Genomic DNA, 388 nt, shown 5'->3' on the forward strand with positions numbered 1-388 from the left:
CCCACAGCACCCACAGCAGCTCCCACAGCAGCTCCCACAGCACCCACAGCAGCACCCACAGCACCCCCACAGCAGCCCACAGCAGCTCCCACAGCAGCACCCCCCGCACCAGCCTGACCTGCACCAGGAGGGTGAAGCGCGGCCTGTCGGCGGGGGGGCTCCCCCGGCTGCCCGGGTACTCCCAGTCAAGGTCGAGGCCGTCGAAGTCGTATTTGCGCAGGAACGCGATGGCCGAGGTGATGAAGGTCTGGCGGTTCTGGGCTGTGGCCACCATGTCCGTGAACCTGGGGGGGGGCCCGGAGTGTGGGCCACTCGCTCCTCAGCGGCCACGACAAACCCCTCGCGTCTCGGCGGGTCTGTCTCGGCCGGAGGGCGCCGGGTGTTTGCG

The 388-nt window shown here is 70.1% G+C and overlaps 1 protein-coding gene across 1 annotated transcript in view; it reads right to left on the reverse strand.

The window, feature by feature from the left end:
• Positions 1-388, reverse strand: part of CHIT1 (chitinase 1 (chitotriosidase)) — a 6,680-nt gene that overhangs the window by 4,529 nt on the left and 1,763 nt on the right. Inside the window, exon 3 of the mRNA XM_005881866.2 lies at positions 15-284. Within this exon, the coding sequence (XP_005881928.1) occupies positions 15-284 (270 nt within the window). The remainder of the gene's footprint in view (positions 1-14; positions 285-388) is intronic.

This window comes from Myotis brandtii, unplaced genomic scaffold (assembly GCF_000412655.1).
Source record: "Myotis brandtii unplaced genomic scaffold, ASM41265v1 scaffold691, whole genome shotgun sequence".
NCBI classification, from domain to species: Eukaryota; Metazoa; Chordata; class Mammalia; order Chiroptera; family Vespertilionidae; genus Myotis; species Myotis brandtii.